Genomic DNA, 22,917 nt, shown 5'->3' with positions numbered 1-22,917 from the left:
GTCCAATGGTTGTGAGCTTTCCTTTATTAGCAGTGGTTCTGTGTCATTCTGTCACACATAATCCTTTAGTTCTGTGAATTTGAGAAAGACAGCAAATATTTTTAAAATTTGTTGTGTTGGCATACAAGGTCACTTTGATTTCTCTAGACACAGGGCATGTAATTAATGAGTCTCCAAACAAGTGGAAGTTCCACTTAATGTATGAAAATAGAAAACATTAAAGTTGTTCAGAAAAGGGTAGAATGAGTTTGGGCTCCTTTTTTTTTTTTTTTAAATCCATAAGTTTCTCTGGTCTGATTACTGAACAGTCCTTTCAAGGATTAAAAGAAATATCTGTCTCATCTTTGCCATATCTGGAATAAGTAGTAACTGGTTCTGCTCTGGGGAAAATACTGGAGGTGAAGAAAAGGGAGAGCTGTAAAATTGGAGCTATGTGAAATTAAGTTTGAGCTGGTTGTGGCACCTGGGGGATGTTCCTGTCTCTCTGGCTAATAAGATCCAGCATCCCTCTCTATCATCCTGTGAAGGCAAGCTACATTCCCTTTTTTCCAGTCGTGTTCACTTAGTAGTTAATAATGTAACTGTTCTGGTGGTAAGCATACTGCAGCTGTGATTTGCGGAGCTGGGGAAAGCAGATCTATTGTATATGCAGGTGATCTCATCTATTTGCTGTTGATATTGATATTTTAGCCAAAATTGTTTCATATGCATCAGGAGGTGTTTCCAAAAGGGCCTGAAGGCTGAAAACAATAGCTTAAAAAAAAACAAGCTGTAATGTTATTTCAGTGTAACCTAACAGGAAGGATCTGGATTCTTTCAGGATGTTCTTTGTTACCACTTAGGCTTTCTGAGGCAGTTGGGACCATAGGCAATACCACATAGATGTCCAGAGGTGAAGCAGATACATTTGTGTGGACAAACTTTTTAAAGACTGTTGTAAATCTAATACCATTTTAAATCTATTTAAGCAGGACTTACCCTGTGGTTAGACACACCCTATTAACAACTAAAGAGCAATATCTGTTGACTCTGTATTACTGTAAGGCAAATATTAGTTCAGAAATTAAAAATTACTTTCCTCAAACTTTTAAGCTCACGGTGGGTGGACTTTTGCTTATTAAAATTCCAGAGCATATTTAATTGTTTACTCATTCTGTGTAAGTACCTCTTACTAGGATATCCAAGTGCTACGCAACACTTGGACCAAAATGCTTCTGAAAGCCATAGATTTTATGTGGTGTGTTTCTTTCAGCCTTTGCTGATGCAACACGCTGCTGCATACTCTGCTAGTCCCATGAAATATAGCAATGGCCTAGAAGGCAGACTTTTAAGACAGACTTCTTGAGCTAAGGACTTTCTTTGCTTTTTTTTAAGTTCCCAGAACCCCCAAGTTCCAACTTCAGTTTCAAGACACCATAAGCCTTAAACTCTGCAAAAAACTCAGAAAGAAATGCTATTTTGCCCTGTTTCAAATATGAATGATTAATGCTTATTAGCTGATTTCCACTCAAAAATTTTAGTTCATGGAGGCTTACTCTCCGCACCCTTTGGGACAGTTTGGACTCAACAGGTATGACGAGGTGACTCTGTCTTATGTGCACCATAAGCCTTAAGTTCTTCCATTGCATCTAGCTTCTGGAGAACTTGCTCTACCGCTGCATGTTGTGCGGGACATGTGACATAGGTTTCCAGCTGTATGCCACTTCTGTGCCAACTGTTGTGCAGTAACTCCTCCAGTGGGACAGCCATGGGCCCCAAAATCCCAAACAAATCCAAATAATTACCAAATTCTCCAGCCAATATTTCCAGGTAGAAAAAGAAAATGAATGTAGGAAAACCCACACCAACATGTCTGACCTGATGAAGAAGCAAAAGTGGTGTCGTGGTTTAACCTGGCAGGCAGCCAAATACCATGCAGCCGCTCGCTCACTCCCCCCCGCCCCAGTGGGACGGGGAGAGAATTGGAAGGGTAAGAGTGAGAAAAAACTTGTGGGTTCAGATAAAGACAGTTTAATAAGACACAAAAGGGAAAATAATAATAATAATAGTAATGATAACGATAGAATATACAAAATGAGTGATGCACAACACAATTGCTCACCACCCACACTGACTGATAACCAAGTAGCAATCGCTACTTCCTGGATCACGCCTACCATTCATATACTGAGCATGACGTCACACAGTATAGAATACCCCACTGGCCAGCTGAGCTAGCTGTCCTGGCTGTGCTCCCACCAGTTTCTTCCAGAGCATGGAAGCTGGATGTCCTTGACTAGTAGATTACTTAGCAAAAACTGAAAACATCAGTGTGTTATCAACATTCTTCTCATACTAAATCCAAAACACAGCACTAGGAAGAAATTTAACCCTACCCCAGCTGAAACCAGGACAGGTGGTCAGCAGGAAATCAGCTCAGATGCACCTACCACCACCCAGTGTTAAGATGCAGAAAATTAGAAACATTTCTGTCAGGGATAGTGAACTAGAGCCTCTCAGTTTTATTTGCGCTGATCTCAGGGGTGAACTTAGAAATAGTACACAACATACTCATATGTCCCAGTTATTCTTATGAACATGCTTAAAAACATGAGTAGTAAATGCATTTTGTAGTAAATTAGGCATTTTATTCACTTGTTGGTCTATAAAACAATGGGTAACTCATGTTTAGCTCTTCATAAAAAGAATTAGTAATAATTTATAAGACAGTTATAGATTATTTACAAATATACTCACAGTATAAAATATTCATGTTTTTCCAAGAACTGGGAAAGGTAGGGTTTCTGCAAAGCATGGTAGATTTTTTAAAATCTCTTTTCACACAGCACAAATATTATGCAGTTTTTCCTTGCTTCCATTTCCAAATTCATTCATTTCTCCTAGTTTATTGTTTTACTTACATATTCATGAACTACTGTTGTGTCAAGGGGAAAATGGGATTATTTTTCTGTATAGTAACATGAAGGCCTGTATGTTGCCACTAGTGCACATCAGGACAAATATTCTGGTATGTACGTACCTTCCTGGAATCACAATTGCCAGAAAGTCTCTCACTGGCTTTGTTGCTGACCACAAAGGCAATAACACAGTAATGAAGCTTTAGGTTGACTGTATAAATCTTTCATACAATATTACAGTCTAATTTACAATATTGCACCAACAATATTCACAATAGCTGACACTGTGAAACACTTAGCAATCTAGTCTACCCTGTAAAAATCTATGCTTATTGAAATGCTCTAAATGCAAGTTATTGTTTTAGAAATTAAGATAGTGATGAGCCTCAGAGAACTGATTTTAACTCCCAGGTCTTTGGTACTATTTCTTCTTCTTTTTGGATGAATCATTATATAAAATGAAAATAAAAACATTTTTTGTCTGTATTCTATTAATTAAGTCATGAGAGACTACCTGTCTTTTTGCATTTATTGCAGGAATGCTAAGACTTCAGTATGTGAGATGGAGACCTTATTAAATGAGAAATAGTAATATGCAAGCTTGTGTGAGATGTTTCACACATACCTGCTCTTCAATACAAGCTGAACATTTCCTTTGAAAATCCGAGGAAAAAAGTCTCCTCTCTGGCTTGCGAACTATTTTCAAGAACACAGAATAAAAATTCTGAGACCTTAAGTAGGAAGACCTTTGATTTTGGGATCAGACCTTTACCATCTTGAAACATAAGTGTAGTTAACCAGGTGATAAACTTCACAGTGATAACACAATAGTCAGCATTCCCAGCTATTCTCAAGTCCGCAGATATACTGCTAGGCAAGAAGGTTTCTTCATCTTCCAAAAGGAAAAAGAAAAAGATTTGCTGAAACCAAAGTTCATCCTAGAAATGCTGAAAAAACAATAAACTGAGTAAATTTAAAAATAAATCTGCCATGTAATTATCAGATGGCTGGAAAACACCATAATTTTTCAGATATTTAAAAATAATTAACTTGAACTTAAAAGACGATGAGTCTTTCTCTACAAAGGATATTTAAAAAACTGAGTAACATGTCATTTACTGCCTTCTAAGAAACAGAAAATATACCTAGATCCATGAAAATGAGTTGGTCTTTTTCTATGTTTGGAAAACAACACCAGTGATCGAGAGTCTTTCCTGATAGTAATAATGCATTGTCCTATACTGAGAAGGGTTATCTGCAATTTCAGAATGGACAACATTTCAGTGGAGTGTATTACTGCTTCTCTCTTTCCAGTTAATAAAATGGGAAACACACAATTTCTAAGGCTGTATACTTTTAGAGTACTTAGAGAAAAGAGCAGTGTTGTTGGAGACAACAGCGAGATGAGTGCTATCCTTAGTTTTGCCCAGACTAGGGCAATTTTGTGATAAATTCCACAAAAAGCATGAAGGAAAAACTTCTTGCTTGTTGATTTATTGGACTGTTCATTTTAATGCTTGGCACAAAGTTCCCACCTTCTGGATGTGTGCTAGGAGACAGAAACCCCAGTACTCTAGTCCAGTTTTTCATCAGCATGGTTTTATCTCGGCATTGCCTCCTTTCTGACAATCTCAACTCAAGCAAGAAACTCTTTTTATAATTATGATGTCCTTGGCTTTGTAAGGAATGTATTAACTTCAGATTTAGAATCTCACCTCCCAGCCTGACATTATCCTTCTGAAAGAAGTGGCTGAAACAGAGGCTTCCTGTGGATGTATCAGGCACTTCCAGCCCCTTCTTTGCAGACTATTGTATAATGTGCATGCGCAAGCTGAAATACTGCTCTTGCAGAGAATTCCTGAGTCTTGCATTTCTAAGGAGATACAGAGATCTAGAAGGAAAAATATTTTTATTACCAGTTAAAAAGAAGTCCATCAGCTACTTTTTTCCCAAAGTCAGAAGTTCTGTCTTAATGGCATCACACGCCAGCATTTTTCAAATTGATCCTGTGTTACAGTAAGACAAAGCATGGTCAGTTCTCAATTTCATAGATGCAAAATTGTTACCGAATGCAGCATTAATATCTAATCAGGAATAGTCAGTCAATGTCTTCCTACCCACTGAAATTTTTCTACAGACCCTCTGCATTCATTTCCAAATTCCTAATATTTAGTGGCAAAGATGCATCCAGGATTTTTGGTATCAAACCATGTAAAAGTTTAATTAAAATCTGCTCTGTGTTTTGCCTGAGAGTTATTGAGATGCAAACTTCTTCGGTACAAGTAGCTAAGATTTTATTTTTAATAATATATATAAAATATATATAATGTCACAAATAATTTAATTGTGATTAGGAACATCATAGAAAACTGAGAATGTGGTAATTCTCACTTACCCTCTTTTTCAAATTTTAAGATACTCAAGCAGACATGACTTTTTTTCCCATGTCTATGGACATTAATCATCATAAATCTGGAAAAGCACATAACATTAGGATTCAGACAACTGTAATCTAGAGAGCTTTCCTGAAAACCATAAGTGGTTATACTCTGAAGAAATATCAACAAAGTATTATTAACTGATTTTAAAATATTATATCTAATTCCAGAAATGTACTTTCTAATTTTCCCTCCAAACTAGAAAAGCAATATATTTTTCCAAATCAAAATTTTTTATGGAGAAAAATGAAAATTACAAAGAAAAAAATTCTATTTGCTGAAACCCAGAGAGGATTTCCAAAAGGAAAATGAGATGTAAAGCACTTTGTGCTTTAAATCTTTTCTGTTTCACAGAAATCTACCAGAAATCTATTCTGTTTCACAAAGAAATCTACCAGAAAAATTGAGAGTTGCATTTCAGTCTGGAACTTAATCATCTGTCATAAATTAAGGTTCACATAAGCTTTTTTTTAAAAAACTCAAAGCTACAAAGTTTCATTGAAGAGTGGATTTGGAGAGAAGTTGGGGTTTTTTACTAGCCTCAAATTAGAGGATTTTTTTCATGCTGGATGTGTTTCTACACAGGATCAGGGAAGAGAAAAAATGCCTTCTGATTAACCACGGTGAGACACAACTGCAACACATGCAGAGAACTGCTATATGCCATGCAACTGTTGTGACTACAGCAGTTTAAAAAAACAAAAAAAAAAAAAAAAAAAAAAAGAAAAAAAAAAAGAAAATAAAAGAATGCAAGAGGAATTTTAGAAATGCTTTCAAATGGCCAATTCATTGGCCCAAAAAAGCAAAAGTAGTTCAGCTGTATAGGCTAACCATCATTATTTATATTAGAACTACATATCTGATCAATATCCAGCAGAATAAACTGAGACTGAACAAACTTCCAGTAGGCTGAAGGAACCTGCTTTAGGAACACCTTGAGATACATAAGGTGACTGCATCTATAATGATTATTGAGCATCACTCCAAACTCACAAAGTTATTCCCTTTTAGTCTTACTTCTGATAGCCAGAAATCTTCTGAACTCCGAGACTATTGATACGCAATGTGCTGCATGTCATGGGAATATTCAAACATACTGTCTTTCACCCTTCAATTTGCTGAGGAAGATGAGCCAAACTCATCTAAACTTGTCTTATAAGATGGGGTCTTGATTCTCCATATACTCCTTTTGGCTTTTTCCTCCATTTGTTCCAGTTTGTTCTTTTTGAACATAGGTGAGCATAGCTACAGAGTATTTTGCGTGGTGGAATTTCTTGAGTGGCTTAGAATCATAGAATCATAGAATCATTAAGGTTGGAAAAGATCTCTAAGATCATCAAGTCCAACCGTCAACCCAACACCACCATGCCCACAATGGCATGATGTGCCCGTATTTCCCACTGAAAATGCTTTCCTGTGTGTATTCCAGGATCATACCTGCCTTCTTCATGGTTTTGCTACACCGAAGACTCAGTTCTCCTGTGATCAGCTGGATCACTCCTTTCTCTTTTCTAATATTTCCTCCTAATGAATTCCCAGTTTACAGCAGAATTTATTAATCACCAAGTAAATGACTTTGCATTTCGCACTGCGAACTTTCTCCATTTCTATTACTCAATCCTTAATGTTATCCAGACCCAATTTGACTCATTACTGAGAATACTTCTTAATATTATCTTATTAGCAGATTTCACTATCAGTTCTACTTCTTGATTTGAAGTCATTAATAATAATGATAGGATCAGGGTAAGTTCTTCAAGAAACTCCATTAGTACTACAGTTCCACATACAACTCCACCCATTAATGAATTATATACTTTCAAATCTGTGCACTTATATTCAGCTTTGTTAACAATTTCATATATAGCATTATAGCAAATACTTTACAAAAGACCACCTTTGGTAAATGTTAGTATCAGGCTTTTAAACACATCACTGGGATTGTTTTTGTCCATAATGAAATAAAATGGGTCCTACCAGCCTGTTTCCAGAGGAAAATACTACGCTGCTGAAAAGGAATGCTGATGTAAGATTTCAGCGATTTGTGGGCCTCCTAGTCGGAGTTTATTAGATCTGCTCTGTGATGAGTCTTTCAAGCAAGGAACACTGAAACAAGAACAGTGAAGGGAAATCATTATTCAATATCAAGAACCCATATCTTAAAAAACTACCAGCAGAACTAAAGATGCTAGAAGTATTGGCTATACAGTGTGGTATAAAGAAAAGCTACACAAGAAGAAGCAAGTACTGATAGAAAGTTCAAAAAACTTGGTAACATTACATCAGCCAGACCGGTAGAAATTAAATGATAAAATATCTCCTTCCAATTCTGTATTAAAATTTTAACTGAAGAAAGTCTCTCATCAGCCACTATGTGATTATGCTGGAAAGTATCATAAATAAAAATATTCTGCAACAAGAATTTCATTTTTATTCATCTTCTGATAGCAATTGTCTTACAAAAAATATATTCTTGTACTAGACATAACTATAAACAACATTTCTTTTGCCACCTGACAGCAAAGGATAATCTGGGCAGACTTGTGACATGAGGTTCTCAGCTGCATACTCAACTGCAACAAGATCTATCGTATTACATGTCTTGAGACGGGAATAAAATCATGTTACTTATAAGATTCTCAGGAAAAATGTGTTTTTATTGCTAATATCTAGAATGCACTTTTAAGGGATGCAATTTTAAACATGATTAAAATGAATGTAAGTGAACAGTGCAAATTTGCCAAACAAAATTCATCGTTAGCTTGAATCCCTTAAAGTTAATGGAAGTACATGTGGGATAGGTTAACCCATCAGACTTATAATTCACTCTTCTCAAGCAAAGTTCTTAATTTTCCTTTCTCATTTAACTTCGTTCCCCAAAACTGCTTTTCCACTAAGACCTTTGAAAAGAACTTAACCACCAAAAAATCTTAATGATTAGGTAGAGCAGCAATTCAGGGAAATCCTTAATATTAATTAAAAAAATAACCAGTGAGCTCTGTTCAAATCATTCTGTTAATCACCTTGTTATATTCTACCCTTCTTACTTTCATTAGCCTGGATTTTATAACTCTGCTTATAGTTTTCTTAACATAAATAAACACCACGCACTTTACTTAAGTTATATAATAAAAGAACCACAAACTGACAGTAGATACAGCCATAACAAAACATGCTGAGAGTCTCTCCAGGAAACACAATGTTTACTTGTAAAGTGGTTCAGGAGGTGCTTACAATATTTTGCTGTTGTGTATAAGAACTGGGGTTTTTTCTTTTTTAAACAACAGTTCACTTCATTTTTTGACCGTAATTCAAATCCTTAAAAATATTTCTGACTATCAAAAATCATTTGATTTGTGAATGTTTCTAGAGGGTCTAACCAGATTTAACGTTCCAGTCTCACAGGCTTACCTTTGTTTCTGTGGACTGAACTCCCTCTAAATGGAAACCTGAGGCAGTCACATTAAAACTTATTGTTGCCTGGCCTCATGCAACTTTTCCCAACCCAACTATTAACAGTTTAGGCACTCTTTTTATTTTGCAGTGAAACGTCAAAATTTTGCAGAATGCATATAGTTTTTCTTAAGAAAAGCTAGTTTAAAAGGAAAAAGTCTTTCTCTTGACAAAAAAATGCTAATAGAAAATGTTCAACTAGTTCTACTGCCTGTGTCCTTTTGAACGTCCCCAGTCTCAACTGGTCAAGAAGTGACAACCATAAAAGCTTTTTCAATCATGTTAACACCAGCCAGGTGTCAGACTGTCTTTCTCCAAATCCATAAGACTTTCCTGGCAAAGTCCATGCTGCAACTTTTGCAGAGGGCTCCCATCTAATTGTACCACAAGTATTGAAAATGAAGATCTCTCTCTTCTAATTCAGCACTAGTTCAGCTCTCTTTGGAGCAATGTCCCCAGTGTGGGGTCTGCAAATCAAGGAGTATGCTGCAAAATTTGGAGAGAATTCAGAGAAAAACTGTGAGACTGACTAGAATTGGAAAACAAGTATTGCATTGACTTGTAACACAATATGTTTAGTTTATCAAATAGAAGGTTAAACAGCTATCCAGCTGCAACCTTAAAATGCATGTAATACAGCAACAAAAATATCATAGAGGGGATTTTAAAACAGTAAGCAAAGCTAGTGGAAGACCCAATAATTGGAAACTGACAGCATGCGAAGTCTAGATTACAAGCAAGCTACAAAGTCGTGACTCTGAATGTGTTCAGAAGAATTGTGGTAGCTTCTCTATGCTTTCAAACCAAGATTCAATCTTTCAAAAAATTCATCGTCTATTTCAACCATAAATATTGTATTTAAAACAGAAGATAATTCTAGAAAATCCTATTTTATGCAGTGGAACTGATAAGATGACTACACTAGTCCCTTCTGTCCTTAAAATCTATGATCTTCTGAATGCCATTTTCTCTAACATAACACTGTACAGTCACAATGCAGTAATTTCAGTCTGATTTTTTTTTTTCTGTCTTCTGTTATGTTTTGTTTGCTTTGCTGGCTTTGCATTTTTTTGTTTCTTTTCTTTTTTGTTTGGGTTTTTTGTTTGTTTCTTTCTTTTACTCCAGGAATTGGCCAAGGGGTTCCAGTGGTGGCCCTCATTGTGGAAGGAGGTCCCAATGTTATCTCCATTGTCCTGGAGTACCTGCGAGACACTCCTCCTGTTCCTGTTGTGATATGCGATGGCAGTGGCCGGGCATCTGACATCCTTGCCTTTGGTCACAAATACTCTGAAGAAGGAGGGTAAGTCATTTCCTAGTATGTGTTCTTTCTCCATCCACAGGTTCAATTTGGTGGTAAGATAGAGCCTAGGAAATCTTTAGCAATATAGTGCAAAAGCAATACCTTCCTCACGTGGCTGTTTCCATCATGGATACAGGTGAAATACTGAAGGTATTGTCGTGGTGTAACTCAGCAGACAGCCAAACACCATGCAGCCGCTTGGTCAATCCCCCCCTCCAGTGGGACGGGGAGAGAATCAGAAGGGTAAGAGTGAGAAAAACTCGTGGGAGATAAAGACAGTTTAGTAGAACAGAAAAGGGGAAATAATAATAATCATCATCATCATCAATAATAGCATATACAAAATGAGTGATGCACAATGCAATTGCTCACCACCCACACTGACCAATAACCAAGTAGCGATCACTACTTCCTGGAACGTGCCTACCATTCATATACTAAGCATGACATCACATGGTATGGAATACCCCATTGGCCCGCGGGACTAGCTGTCCCGGCTATGCTCCCTCCCAGCCTCTTCCAGAGCAGGGAAGCTGAATGTCCTTGACTAGCAGGGTACTTAGCAACAACTAAATACATCAGCGTGTTATCAACATTCTTCTCATACTAAATCCAAAACAGAGCACTAGGAAGAAATTTAACTCTATCCCAGCCAAAATCAGGACAGGTATGCAGAACAAAAAAAAAGGGGAGTTAAAGCAACACTAAGGAAAGTCTACAGAATAAAACAGAGGTGTAGAAACTGTATCATATAGTTACTTGCCATGACATGTAACACATTGACAAGTACAATGTAAGGTATCTTTTAGTTAGATCAAGGGATTAAGTCAAAGGGCACAGGGAATTATTTTCACTGGTTTAGATGTGCTATGTCATTTTAATATAGTGTACTGCTGTCTTCAGGTTTCATTTAGCCCTACATGTTCATATAAGCTAGTTCGTATTTGCTTTGCCTATTGGGCATGATTCTGCACACCCGCCTATATTCACACATGACTGTTTGTGCACTGATCTGTGTTTGCACTTTCTTTGCAGACTCAAGGTGAGGCAAGGATAGTACTTAGCTTTTATTATAGAAGATTCAAGGGTGTTTTTGTTGAACCAGGTTATAAGCATGCTTTGCAAGTTCCAAATTGCATATTATTACTGAATGCCCAAATCTTTAATATTCTTTGTTCTTCCCCTCTACCCCCAAAAATATGTAAACAGCCATAGAATCACAGAACTGTTGAGACTGGAAGGGACCTTTAGAGGTTATCTGCATCCAACAGCTATGCTCAAGCAGGGCCACCTAAAGCCAGTTGCCCAGGATCATGTCCAGATATCTTTTGAATATCTCCAAGGATGGAGACTCCACAACCTCTCTGGGCAACCTATGCCAGTGCTCAGTTACCCACATGGTAAAAAAAAAGTATTTCCTGATGTTCAGAGGAAACCTCCTGTGTTTTACTTTGTGCCCATGGCCTCTGGCCCTGTCATCAGACACCACTGAAAAGAGTCTGGTTCTGTCTTCTTCACACCCTCCCTTCGGGTATTTATACACATTGATGAGATCCTCTCTGAGCCTTCTCTGCTCTGGGCTGAACAGTCCCACCTCCTTCAGCCTTTCCTCATATGTGAGGTGATCCAGTCTTTTCATCATCTTAGTGGTCCATCACTGGATGCTCTCCAGTATGTCCATGTCTCTCCTGTACTGGGGAACCCAAAACTGGACACAGGACTCCAGGTGTGTCCTCACCAGTGCTGAGGAGAGAGAAAGGATCACCTGCCTCAACCTGCTGGCTCGACCTGCTGGCAACACTCCTCCTAATGCAGCCCAGGATACCATTAGCCTTTGTTGTTGCAATGGCACATTGCTGGCTCATGTTCATCTTGGTGTCCACCAGGATCCCAGGTCCGTTTTTGCCAAGCATCTGTCCTGCTGGGAGGCCCTCAGCAGGTACTGGTACATGGGGTTGTTCCTCCCCAGGTGCAGGACTTAACATTTCTCCTAGTTGAACTTCATAAAGTTCCTGTCAGCCCATTTCTCCAGCCTATCAAGGTCCATCTGCCAGAGGGCAGCACGACTCTCTGGCATATCAGCCACTCCTTCCAGTTTTATATCATCACCAAACCTGCAGAGAGTACATGCAGCCCCATCTTCCAGATCATTAATGAAGATGTTGAGCAGGACTGGACCCAGGATTGGTCCCTGGAATACACCACTAGTTGCTGGCCTCCAACTAAACTTCACATCACTGAGCACATCCCCCTGGGCCCAGCCATTCAGCCAGTTTCAATTTACCTCACTGTCTGTTCCTCCAGCCCATACTTCAACAGCTTCTCTATGAGGATCTTATGGGAGACAGTGTCAAAGGCCTTAGTGAAGTCTACATAAACAATATCCACTGCTTGCCCCTCATCTACCAAATCTGTCATTTCATCACAGAAGGTGATCAAGCATGACTTCCTCTTGGTGAATGCACATTGACTACTCCTGATCATCTTCATGTTCCTTCATGTGCCTGGATATGGTTTTCTGGATGAGCTGCCCCATCACTTCCCCAGGGATCAAGGGGAGGCTGACCAGCCTGTAGTTCCCTGGGTCTTCCTTCTTGCTCTTCTTGAAGATAGGAATGTCCATTTCTTTTCTCTAGTCCTCAGGCAAATCTTCCAGTTGTCATGATTGTTCAAAGATTATGGGGTGGCCTTGCAATGACATCAGCCAGCTCCCTCAGCATTCATGAGTGCATCCCATCAGAGCCCATGGACTTATGTATATCCAATTTGTTTAAGTATTCCCTGACCTGATCCTCTTCCACCAAGGGTATGACTTCCTTCTTCCAGACTTTCCCCCTTGGTCTCTGGGGCCTGGGATTGAAGAAGGTACTCAGTACTTCAGCCTTTTCCGTGTCCTATGTCACCAGGTCCCCTGCCCCATTCACTGAGCTTAGAGGAAGTGATACTTGAATATTAACCAGCTTCCTTGGTCCCCTCTTCCCTCTGGGTCTTATCCCATAGGACTCTTCCAAGCAGATCCCCAAAGAGGCCAAAGTCTGCTCTCCTCTAGTCTGGGGTTGTGATCTTTCTTTTTGCCCTCTCCTGCCTCTCAGAATCCTGAACTCCACCATCTCATGGTCACTGCAGCCAAGGCTGCCTTTGACCTTCACATCCCCATACTCTTTGTTGGTGAGTATGAGGCCCAGCAGAGCACCTCTCCTCATTGGCTGCTCTATCACTTGGGTCAGGAAGTTCTTGTCATTGCACTCCAGGAACCTCCATTATGCCCTGCTGTGTTGTCCCTTCAGCAGATATCGCAGTGGTTAAAATTTTCCATAAGGATGAGAGCCTGTGAACATGAGGCTGCTCCTAGCTGTCTGTAGACGGCTTCATCCACTTGCTCTTCCTGGTCATGCAGCCTATAGCAGACACCCACTACAATGTCACCTTTACCTGTTTTCGCTTTAATCCTAACCCATAAACTCTCAGTTGGCTCATCATTCATTCCCAGGCAGAGCTCCATGCACTCCAGCTATTCTCACATAAAGGGCAACTCCAACTCCTCCTCTTCCCAGCCTGTCTTTCCTACGAGCTTGTATCCCTCCATTGCAACACCTCTGGTCATGGGAGCCATCCCACCATGTCTCTGTGATCCCAGCAAGATCGTAGCCCTGCAACTGCACACAGATCTAACTTATGTTTATTCCCTGTTCTGTGCACATTAGTATACAGGCACTTTAAAGAGGCACCCCAGCACACTGATTTCCCAGAAAGGGCTTTGGGGATTTCTCCGTAATGGTGCCCTGTAGGTATTTCCTTGCTTACATAAAAATGATGGAGGTGAGCCCACTGAAGCCTTGTTTTGTTGATTTTGTGATCCCTTTCCATCACATCACTCCAGGCTCTTTGCTCATTATCCCTGTGCATCACGCTTTCACAGGGCTGCTGGTGACTCTCCCTCCCCCAGCATTCCTACTTTAAAGCCTTTCTTATCAGGTCAGCCATTTTGGCAAAGGTAACTTTGGCTGCTTCATGAGGTAGATCCCATCTCTTACAAGCAGACTCTGATCTGCAAGCAGAGTCCCACGGTCACAGAACCCAGAACGCTGTCACCAACACCAGCTCTGCAGCCAGCTATTGACCTATATTATCAGTGTACTCCTCCCCACACTCTTTCCTCTAATCAGCAAGATTGAGGAAAACACCACCTGGGCCCCCATGCCCTTGACTACTGCTCCCAGAGCTCTGTAGTCACTTTTGATACTCTCCAGGTTTCCCCTTGCAGTATCATTGGTGACTATGTGCAAAACCAGCAGTGGGTAGTAGTCAGATGGTCAGACAAGCTTTAGCAGTCCCTCCACAATATCTGAGCCCAAGCAGGCAGCAAACCTCTCTAGTTGATAAGCCAGGTCAACAGACGAGTGCCTCTGTCCCCTGCAGCAAGGAGTTACTCATTATAATCACTCACTGCTTCTTCCTGGTTTACTTGCTTGGGGTAGGGTCAGGTGACAAGATCCTTTGCTTGAAGGCACATGTGGCTCCTCTTTGAGAGGAGTGAACCTATTTTGTGGTTGTAAGCCATTAGGTGGAGCAGGAGTCTTACTCTTGGTGCCAACTTGGTCACCAGCTTTCATCCTTTGCCTTCTCCAGAGGTTGCACTTATCTAAATACTAGGTGTGGACACTGTCTGCATTTCTGTTGCAGTTGGGGTCCAGGGTTCTTCAAGCTGTTGCATCTCAGAAGATCCTGTCTATCTCCTTTTCATTTTCTCTGATGCTGCATAGCCTGCTCACTTCCTTCCGTAACTCCTATGCTTGGTGGCACAGCTTCTCCAAGACAGCAGACCTACAGGAAAGAAGGCCATCTCTCCTGGCATCAAAAATAGACCCTGCAGCCTGGGACTTGGAGAGCTGCATCCACCACCCAAAGCTCCACCTGCATCAAAGCCTCTGCTCTGGCAGAGGCAGCTACTCCAGCACCTGCCAGGAAAATTACCCTGTGGCATGTCACCACCATACCTGAGATTATTTACACTGGAACGAATTCAGCTGAGGCCCCTTTTTTTTCCACCCTCTTATACAAGCTGCTGCATCTGTTGGCTGTACTCTTGGCCTGGTTCTTATATAGGCCTCTCCCAAGCACCAACTAACAGGTGCTTGACCTTCCCTAATAAGGTGTCCGTAGCAAATAAGGCTACAGGCACCCTGAGTCTAGGGCTACTCATCATGCTCATTAGAAAATGCTGGAGCTTTCTCAGGGCCACACCCTTGTGGCCACCCTTACCTCATCTTTACCCATCAGCACCCTTCAGAGGGTGTCCAGGTGTTTCGCAATGATTGTGGACCTTGTCCCCAGAAGCTCCCAAAGCAGAGCCCAGAGTCTGCTGCTCAGAGTAGGAAATAACGGATAAGGGAGGATTTAATAATTTGAGAACAAAACATAAAAGTGGAACCAAAACCTCCTCAAATTCTTATAGCTAAGAGCTATTTCATGCTTTTTGTCTAAGTAGCTGCATTAACCTTCTGATCGGGATTCACTGGGAAGGGACTCATTTTTGTGTGTGTTAGAACATGTGAAGATATGTATTCACACCTACAACAGAGTTATGCAAATAATAAAACATAAATCCATAAACACTGAGCTCTAGACCAAGCACTATTATGTTTTTTAAAAATAGATGTGATCATGCACTTACTCAACCTAAAATTCCTACTGTGAATAAGATAGTTTTCCATAAATATTTAAATCCATTTTATATTCAGGTTTATGCATAGTCCAATGCTGCATCTGGAATAGATATGAATGTGCCAGGTTTCCTCTGAATCTTTGAGATGTTGTTTCTCTGTTTTCAGTGACCTCACACATTTAACATAACCTTATTCAAACGTGTTTTATCCCTTTTTTGCTATGTATCTATACAGTTTCCATCTACCTTCTCTGTGATGTCATTACGAAAATGAATACAGCAAAAAGAGAATGAATGCAATTTATTTCAATATATAACGGGGGTTTATAAGAAAGATGGAGAGACACTTTTTATGAGGGCCTGTAATGACAGGACAAAGGGCAATGGTTTTAAATTGAAAGAGGATAGCTTTAGATTGGGCATAAGCAAGAAATTCTTTATGGTGAGGGTGGTAAGACACTGGAACAGTTGCCCAGAGAATCTGTGGATACCCCATCCGTGGAAGTGTTCAAGGTCAAGTTGGACGGGGCTTTGAGCAACCTGACCTAGTGAAAGATGTCCCTGCCCACGGCAAGGGGCTGGACTAGATCCTTAAAGGTCCCTTCCAATCCAAATCATTCTATGATTCTATTTCATCATCACAAACTCCTGCCTGTAAGAAAGGTAAGTGATAGAATCACTGGAGGCAGAACAAGCAAGTCATTTCTTACCTGAGACGCTCAAGTCTGGCTTTGTGAAAGCTACTATTCTCCCGTACTATGGGTCTTCTTTCTGTGGTGGTGCCATTCCAAGTGGTGCTTGCAATATTATCAGATAACATTTTTTTTTCCTGTTCACCTGCACTACATAGAATGCACAAATGATGAAATTTGTAAAGCTAGCTAGTGGGAATTTCTGTGTGTTCTCCCTGCTTCAGAAAACGTCGGTCTAAAATGCAATAATATTTTTAAGGATACCAGAAGTGAAACACCAATATTATTTATAGTCATAAAAATATTTTACCCAAATACATTAGACTTTAGATACAAATTGGATACCTTTCCCTGTCTGTAACTTACTTTTGAATAGTGCTTAGCAATATGAGAGGCATACTGAATAATTTGCATGTTAACTCATTTCAGCTGCTAGCTTTTTCTTTTGGATGGAATCTAAGTAGGTTATACAAAACTGTGTCTATTAGACTCTAAATCAATGTAGCACATCCAAATTGCGTGCAGAATTTCATTCTGCAGTCCACTGTGCGGTCAAACTAAAAGGTCAAAAACCTATTTTAATTCTGGCTGCTGGCTGCAAATCAGCGTCTTTTCTGAGACACAGCATATCTTCTAACTGCTATACACTGGATATCTGATCTAAATAATTCAAAGCCCACATCATTCATGGCAGCCACAGACTCAGCACTTGCATGTTGGTATTATCAGGCTGGTTTTTCAGTGTCTTAAATTCTAACTCATTGCAGACCGATATGGATTCATTTTCTACATATAAGAATGTGTGTATAAGTGTACTAAGCACTGCTGTGAGTTTTTAAGTTTATTTGAAAGTTTGTTTCCAGAGTTGTCCTGGTTTCGGCTGGGATAGAGTTAATTTTCTTCCTAGTAGCTGGTATAGTGCTGTGTTTTGGATTTAGTATAAGAAGAATGTTGATAACACCCTGATGTTTTAGTTGTTGCTGAGCAGTGTTTACATAGTCAAGGACTTTTCGGCTTCCCATGCTCTGCCAGGTGCACAAGAAGCTGGGAGGGGACACAGCCGAGACAGCTGACCCAAAATGACCAAAGGGATATTCCATACCATATGACATCATGCTCAGGATATAAGCTGGGCGGAGTTGGCCAGGGGGCAGCAATCGCTGCTCGGGGACTGGCTGGGCATCACTCAGTGGGTAGTGAGCGGTTGCATCACTTGTTTTTCCTGGGTTTTGTTTGCCCCTTGGCTCTTGTTTTCCTCTTCATTACAATTTATTGTTGTTGTTGTTGTTGTTGTTGTTGTTGTTGTTATTCAAGTTGTTGTTGATGTGTTGTTCTTATTATTATCATCATTATTATCATCATTATTATCATCATTATCATTATTATATTTCAAGTATTAAACTGTTCTTTTCTCAATCTACGAGTTTTCTTACTCTTGCCCTTCTGATTCTCTCACCGGTCCCACTGGGGCAGGGGGAGGGTGAACGAGCAGCTGTGTAGTACTTGGTTGCCAGCTGGGGTTAAACCACAAAAAGGGAGGAAAGAACTATATCTGGAGGTGAAGGAGGACAAAATATAGCTTTCTGCTTGAGTTTCGACTGCTTGAGGTGCTAATCCGCCCTCTCAGAGAGATCTTAAGAGTGTTGGATAATTGCATATCTGCCCAACAGGTCCTTTTGTATTGGGGTTCACAGAATTGTGATGTGCCTGCCTTCCCTCGTCATTACTTGTTCATCCTAACTGATTTCACTTAGCAGAAAAAGGAGCAATTTTGTATATTAATTAAGGTGCAGTACCCCTTTGCAATGTCAATGTATGTGTGTCCTTGAAAAGACAAGAAACAAGAAGCTTGAATCTGCCTTATTATAGGCCTGATTATAGGCTTTCCTCATGAGAAGGTGGACATTTCACTCACCTAGGGCAGTCTTTGGGTGCATATTGTAACTGTAAGCAAGACTTCACTGGACTGCAGTGGAATGAGGCTGCCAGCACAACACAGAGAGCTGTGTCTGCGCTGCCTTGCAGGAGGTGCTGCGTGCAGTTACGTGATGTACCAAGAACAGGTCCGAAGAAACTGTGAAGCATACCTTGAAGTAAAGATATCTTTGGAGGTAAATCAGTTTTGAGTCCTCAGTATTTCATCTCTCTCACTGAAGTTCCATGGGGAAGGCAAGGCAGATATGCAATTTCCCACTGAGCTGAGGTTTCAGCATTATGAATATCAGAAATGCAGAATTAACACAGGTGGGTTTTTTTAAGTTTGCCATAACTTTAATATCAGGGACTTCACATTGCCTAGGTCTGAAAAGTCTTGAACAGAATATTAAGAATGTACAACGTGGCTACATTTTGCTACAAGCAAATAAAATTCTCAGTAGTAAGCTGAGTACGTTTCCAGTACCTTTTACATCTTAATGACAAACAAGCTATGTACATGGGATAACCTAAATGAGAAGGTGGCTTAAATGCAACCTTCCCCACGTGGTGAATCAGAAGAATTATTTGGCTGCTCATCACCATTGGCCCTAATTTAAAGGTCAGGTTCTCCAGGCTCTGAAGCACTTATTTTCTCATTTACTTAAACATTGAAAATGTGTTGAACAGCATTGAGGGGTAAGAACATAAGATCTACCATAAACACCCAAATTTAGTCCCTACTAAGCCCTAAGTGAATATCCTAAGTAACTGTCCTCCACATAAAGCCGAAGTATTTTTGACTGTATAACAAAGGATGCTTTCTCATTTCATTGCCTTGCTTAAAAGCACAAGCTGGAAGTGAAACAACTGTAAAGTACAACTATTTATAGGATCATTCAGTAGTTTTTAATCTTCAGAGATTTTTTTAATTAAATGCTGAATTTAAAATGAGAAAAATGAAACAGCAAGTTAAAACCATGTCACTTCTTAGACAAATATTTCCTTACAGAATGGGAAATGACTTGCAATACTCGAATGCAGTCTCCAAGCTGAGTTTATAGCATATTAACTACTCCATCAGTTCTACTCCTGCAAGCATGAGACCCTTAAGGAATTCAATTCAATGCCATAAAAATGTACTTCTTGCCTAATGTTCACAAGGAAACTCAAAACATTCTCTGTGCTTTAAATGAGCATTCTCATATGAGAATCATTAAAGATTGCCTTTGGATTGATCTGCCTCTGCATCTACTGTGGCACAATTTTTAGGCTTCATAACTGTAGTATATTACTTAAATCTCTTTTTTTCTAATAGGGAAAATACAGGGATTTTTCACTTCCAACAAAAGGGATCATAATGTGGGTGTGATGTGGGTCTTCTGTATCCCCCGTGGTCTCTACCACATCAGGGAGGATCATGGCTACTATCACATTTGAATTATTTTGTAAGATTGTTTTCACATTGCATATTTTGATATCATTACTTTTCTCTTGTAACAAAGTACTTTGCAAATCAAAAGCTGGATAGAAGAAGGTCATTTCTTTGTTGAAATACAATCATCTCTCTTTTGGTGAAGGGACAAACATATTAATAAACATAGTCGGGGAAAAATGGCATAGAAGAATAATCACCAGTAAAGAGCTGCAAGTAAAGCTGATTCCTCATAAAAGCACCCAAAAATCATCCCTATTTGAATAGAACGAAGGAATAATTACATTTATTTTCTGTCTCTTCTCATAACAATGCTATGCAAAATGTGTGGATTTTAAAAGTATGAGAAATTCAGTCAGTCCCACAGAGTTGCACAACTGTGTCTTATTTGTAATTCCATTGGAAGAAAATATCAGCAGAGCCTCCGGTCATGTTTTTTACATATGGTGTGATTGTCTAAAGTGAAAATCATAATTAAAACAGAAAATTCCCTAAGCTTCCCATAAAGGAGGGCAGGGAATAATTTTCTCATTACACTGATATTTTATGAATAAAAAGAATAATTAAAAAAAAAAGAATTCACAAATGAAAAGTTAGAAACCGATTATGTGCAGTTCATGGAATGGAGTGTTTCATTTAGAGAATTTCAAAGCATTTTGATAACAATAAGTTTTAAAAAATCGATAATGAACTTGCATTTTGAAATCAGGTTAGAGCATAATCTTTATAAATCTCTAGTACATTGTACGACTCCAGTATTAAAAATCTCTAGAGAAAAAAGACTAAATAATTTAGGGAGCTGGCTATGGGCCAGATCTTTCAAATCCTCTCCAATGTTCCCTACAAAATCATATGCCATGAGTTTGAAAGACTGTAATGTTACTGAGTGGAATGTCTCTTATCTCCTCAAATATTAGGCATGACTTCAAAAAAATTTTCTTTCTGAGGAGGGAGGATGCCAAAATGCTGTCTTCTGTCTCTTCTGCATCGGCCAAAACAATGAAGGAAGTTCTGCTTTGCTGTTAAGTCTTCCAGCATATCTTGGACAGAAATAGAATGTCACTTTATTTACTTTGTCACTTCAATGTTTTTAAGTGGCCTCTCCTGATGGATCCAAGACATCTTTCTCCCTTTTTTCCTGTGGTAAGGCCATACAGGTCAGTTCTGATAATCTGATGCATCAAAACTAATGTTGGCATCTTCTTCTTCAAAAAAAAAATTACTCTTAGCAACAACTATGGGTAGGATTTTTTCTGAAACTAAACGTAGGTGTATATAGTTCTACTTTAGATGCCAGATTTTTGACAGTAGATATCTAAATTCCATCAGTAATCCAGCTCCTCTGGGGAAGAAAAAAAGTGGTATTCCTGGACTAGTAGGAAAATGGGCTTATCTTAGGAATTTAGGGAATGAAAGAACAGATTTGAACTATGTGGGGAACAAAAGAAAAGAACAGGTTAAATTGTCCTTTTGTAGGACATTTCATTTAGGCAGGAGCAATTTACCTGCAGTATTGCTTCCATGGCAAATTAAATGGAATTCAGGGAATCATGCCATCAAAATGCCCCAGACAGGACTTTACTGGTATGTGGCAAAATATTTTCTGAACTGAAGCCTAGCAGAAAGATGATAAAAATAGTATCTTCACCTGATACTATGCAGTTTTCTTAGGCTGGGAGTATGCTGACTTTGAAGGAAGTCATAATCGTAGAGTTTCAGTCTGGTAAAGTGGGCAGTTTTATGCTTATGGATCTTTATGCATATAAGGTTCGTAATTCATGACAGAGGCTGCTGAATATACTGTTCCCAAGTTAGTGACTGAGAATCTCCTGTGTTTTAGGTTAGACCTCTAATCAAAAGACTCAAGGAGCCACCTCTTTTCCCATGAACCTAAAATTAGAAATCTGTAATTTTAAAAAATGTGTGCTAAAGTTGTATGTGTAACAAATGTGGTTGTCTCTGCATAGTGGATAAATCCCCACCCCATCTGCAAGTGCCAGTTATTTTGCTCACAGTAGTCTGTAAAGTTATTTGTTTTACATGCATTGGATTTGGTGTATGCATTATAGATTTAGCCTTTAATAGCCTGAAACAGTTGGTATTTGTCCCAGCTGGGTTACGCAACTGGGAACTTTGATCTGATACCTTCTAACATTTATAGATTCCTAAGGAGTAAATGTGATATAGTCTTGATATGACTAATTGCAGTTTACACAAAGCTTAACACAGCTATGATTGCTTTATCAGAAAGCTTTCTACTATGGTTTCTATTTCTGATCACAATCACTTCAAGTTTTTCATCTCACAAAGACATTGCACAGGCTTGCTGTAGAATTGCAGACCAATGAGATGTTAAAAAAAAGTACTTAGTAAGGCTAGAAGACTGCATAAATCAAATGATGACAACAGGAAATTTCTGAGTAGTGGTACTTCAAGAGATGTGTATGCTCGTAGTTAGAGAATCACTTCTTGATACATTTTTTTTTTTTTAAATCCATATCTTTCACACGGAGTTTGCTTTACATGCTGTTTAAACTTATGATATAATACAGTTTCTGGTAGCTTTAATTCAGGAATGGAAAGTGATGGCTGCTTACAAAGCGTAGGGATTTAATTCTGCTTTCACTCAATGCTTATGAAAGCAAATTTCTCTTGCTTTCTGTGTGTGTTAGCCTGAGAGAGAACCAATTTCTGAAATGAAATTTCAGGTTTGGATTCTACACTTTTTTTAAGGAAAAATAAATTATGATGAGAAAACAGGATGGTTTTCATTCCAGGATCTTTGGAAATGTTTTCCGAAGTTCTTTAATTTCCGATTCTTCCAATTCCGCGTATTTTTTCATATACTTCATATGCTTTTCATGCCTTTTTGTGTACTTTACTTTCATATACGATTTCCAAAGGAAATTAGAGCTTTATTTAAATCTCTTTTCAGATTCTCCAGCTGATGTTTTTAGGAAACTTGTTCTTAGTGATTAACCTCTTTTTTCTTTCTTAATTTGAAGGATGGAAAATTGTATAGTTCTGACCACTTATATTTACAGTGATAGCACCATTTTGTTAAAAGCAACCTTCCTGATTAACGCAAATTTCCAACTGATTTTTTTTAAAAAAGGGGCTTCA

General features: G+C 39.0%; 1 protein-coding gene across 1 annotated transcript in view; it reads left to right on the top strand.

Moving 5' to 3' along the window:
- The window catches only part of TRPM3 (transient receptor potential cation channel subfamily M member 3), a 147,390-nt gene that overhangs the window by 36,970 nt on the left and 87,503 nt on the right, over window positions 1-22,917 (top strand). Inside the window, exon 5 of the mRNA XM_075136187.1 lies at window positions 9,914-10,088. Within this exon, the coding sequence (XP_074992288.1) occupies window positions 9,914-10,088 (175 nt within the window). The remainder of the gene's footprint in view (window positions 1-9,913; window positions 10,089-22,917) is intronic.

This window comes from Calonectris borealis, chromosome Z, assembly GCF_964195595.1.
Source record: "Calonectris borealis chromosome Z, bCalBor7.hap1.2, whole genome shotgun sequence".
Classification (NCBI taxonomy): domain Eukaryota; kingdom Metazoa; phylum Chordata; class Aves; order Procellariiformes; family Procellariidae; genus Calonectris; species Calonectris borealis.
The sequence above is the reverse complement of the archived record's forward strand: the minus strand, read 5'-3'. Positions and strand labels throughout refer to the sequence as shown.